General features: G+C 55.8%; 1 protein-coding gene across 1 annotated transcript in view; it reads left to right on the top strand.

Moving 5' to 3' along the window:
• LOC143041675 (uncharacterized) overlaps positions 1-2,500 on the top strand; it is a 100,834-nt gene that overhangs the window by 826 nt on the left and 97,508 nt on the right. Inside the window, exon 1 of the mRNA XM_076213679.1 lies at positions 1-1,067. This exon is cut by the window's left edge and continues 826 nt beyond it. Coding sequence (XP_076069794.1) covers positions 1-1,067 — 1,067 coding nt within the window. The remainder of the gene's footprint in view (positions 1,068-2,500) is intronic.

Raw genomic sequence — 2,500 nt, 5'->3', positions numbered from 1 at the left:
GTCCCCGCCAGGGTTCTCGCCGTCGTCAGCCAGCAGCTACGCGACGCTGACGCCGCTCCAGCCGCTGCCGCCCATCAGCACTGTGTCGGACAAGTTCGCCTACGGGCACACGGGCAATGTGTCGGGGAGTTTCACTGTCATGCAGAACAACGGGTTGGGGAACATGTTGTCCATGGGATCGCCCTACCAATACGACAAACTATCCATGTCCCCGCCGCACTACTCCAACAACGGTTTGGGCATCTCCCTCGGGCACCAGCACTCCCCACTCTCGCCCCACTCTTACCAGAATGGCCTCGGGTCGCCTCAGAAGTCCCTTAGCCCCAACGGCTATGACTCCCCCTACACACGACAAGACATGAACAGGGCCACTCTGGCGGCGCCCCAGTCGCCCACCTTGTCGCCCCCCGTGTCTATCCACTCGCCACCACAGGCCTTTTCCACCTTCAGCGTGGCACCCACGCCGACCCTTACCACCACCTCGCTCAACATGAACGGGCTGGGCTCCGGCGGGATCGGGTCCTTGTCCCCGCAGGCTGTGTCCCCACAGAGTCCCAACTACAGTCCCCACCACCCCCTCCAGGCGCCCCCGTCGCCAACGGCCCCCATCAAGCAGGAGCCGACCCTACACAGTGCCTCCCTAGGGTGCCAGTTGACCAACATGGGGCCCTCCATGCCCAACACCATAAACCACAGTCCGCCACACGCCCACATGAGCGGCATGGGCCAGCCCACGGTCGTTTCGACGTGCGGGGTCCCGGCGGGCGTGAAGAACACGCCCATGGCAACCACAAGTGCTGGCGGTGTTGGTGCGGGCGCGGGTGAAGTCGAAGAGATCAACACGAAGGAGCTGGCGCAGAGGATCTCTGCCGAACTCAAGAGGTACTCCATCCCGCAGGCGATCTTCGCCCAGCGCGTCCTGTGCCGTTCACAGGGGACGCTCTCCGACCTGCTCAGGAATCCCAAGCCCTGGTCCAAGCTCAAGTCAGGCCGGGAAACGTTCCGGCGCATGTGGAAGTGGCTGCAGGAACCGGAATTTCAACGCATGTCCGCCCTCAGATTAGCAGGTAAGTCGGTTGTCTTGTGCGCGAATCAACTTCGCCGACGCCGCCGTCGTCGCTTTCGTTGTCCTCGTCAACTTCGTCCTGTCCTGTCTACCCTCATCCGCCGCGCGCGGAGGGCCTATGTTAAAGTTCTTGATAGGGAACGACGAACGCACACGCTTTAGACTACTCGCTCACTTGAGCATCTTACCTTTTTCACCACTCCCTACACCCAACAAAAGAAAGAAAGGAAGAAAAATAACGCCGATAACAGCCCATTCCTATAGCCCAACCCCTCTTTCTTGTGCTCAACCTCCTGTCATCAGCTGCAGCAACCTCTCCACCACGCAGGGAACCCCATCCTCTCTCTCACGTCCCCCTTTCTCTGAGCTCCAATACAACGCTGCTCTCCCAGCAATTAATCATAATTCCACCAAACAAATCTTTGCACAAAACCCCCGCCACCCAAGTGTCAAGTCCAGGCGTGGATACACTCACATGCAGGGAGTGCTGCCTGCGCTCCCTGCATGCATTTCTTCTGTCTTGCCACCCGTCCGTCAAACCCGTCCAGCCACCGTCCGTCTGCCTTCCCGTCAACCCCCTCAGGGACCATTCAGTCCTTTGCAGTTCTCTTGCTTCTCTCCTTTTCTCCTCCCCTCGCTGTGTTCTCCCCCCTTCCCTCCCCCCACCCCCCTCTGCCCTTAGCATCGTCCCTTCCCCATATCTCCCAGTCATTACACACTCACCAAATTTGAAATTACTTTCGTTTTGGTTGTTGAAGGGACGGCCTAATGCGAATGTTGACTTGCGAAACACATTCTCGTGCTGTCTTATTTTCTAATCGCAAGGAAATGCATACAGAGTCTATCTTGCTTGGGGGAAAATCGGCGGGAAAATTGAATATGTAAACAGAGAGGGCAGTATCGGTGAGCAGGCAGGCAGGCAGGCTGGCAGTCCGGGGATACACTCATCTAGGGGCGGGAAAATTCATGTACGTGGTACCAATTCACCGGCTCCCTCTTCCTTTCCCTTCCCTTCGCCCGCCTCCGATTCTCCTTCGCCTTGGCTTCAGATGGCAAAGACTACGTGCAAACTAGGCCAAGGATGGATAATCGTGACCCTCTATAGCTTTCCAAGTTTCCTCAGTTTGTTTGGAATGTTTGACTCTGTCGTTGATTATCCCTCTGTTCGTGAATTATAAACCCTTTCCCGTCGTGCGCTTAAAGTTCCGAACAAAAAGCGCGGGAACAAAAGTCGACAGCGCTTTCAATAGCAGACGAAATTGTCGTTGGCTGGAGTGATTTCCTTTTTTTTTCGACAATGTCCAAGTGATCCTCAATATAATTGTCGGTACATTTCACTACCAACCGAATTTCTCTTCGTTACAATTTTCAGCAACAGTTTTTCAGCACCATTATTAAAATTGCTACGCTGAGGAAGGATTAGGAGGTCGCGTG

Source organism: Oratosquilla oratoria, chromosome 31 (genome assembly GCF_046742065.1).
Source record: "Oratosquilla oratoria isolate Oo_2021 chromosome 31, ASM4674206v1, whole genome shotgun sequence".
NCBI classification, from domain to species: Eukaryota; Metazoa; Arthropoda; class Malacostraca; order Stomatopoda; family Squillidae; genus Oratosquilla; species Oratosquilla oratoria.
Note: the sequence above shows the minus strand (reverse complement) of the source record. Positions and strands in the feature narration are given on the sequence as shown.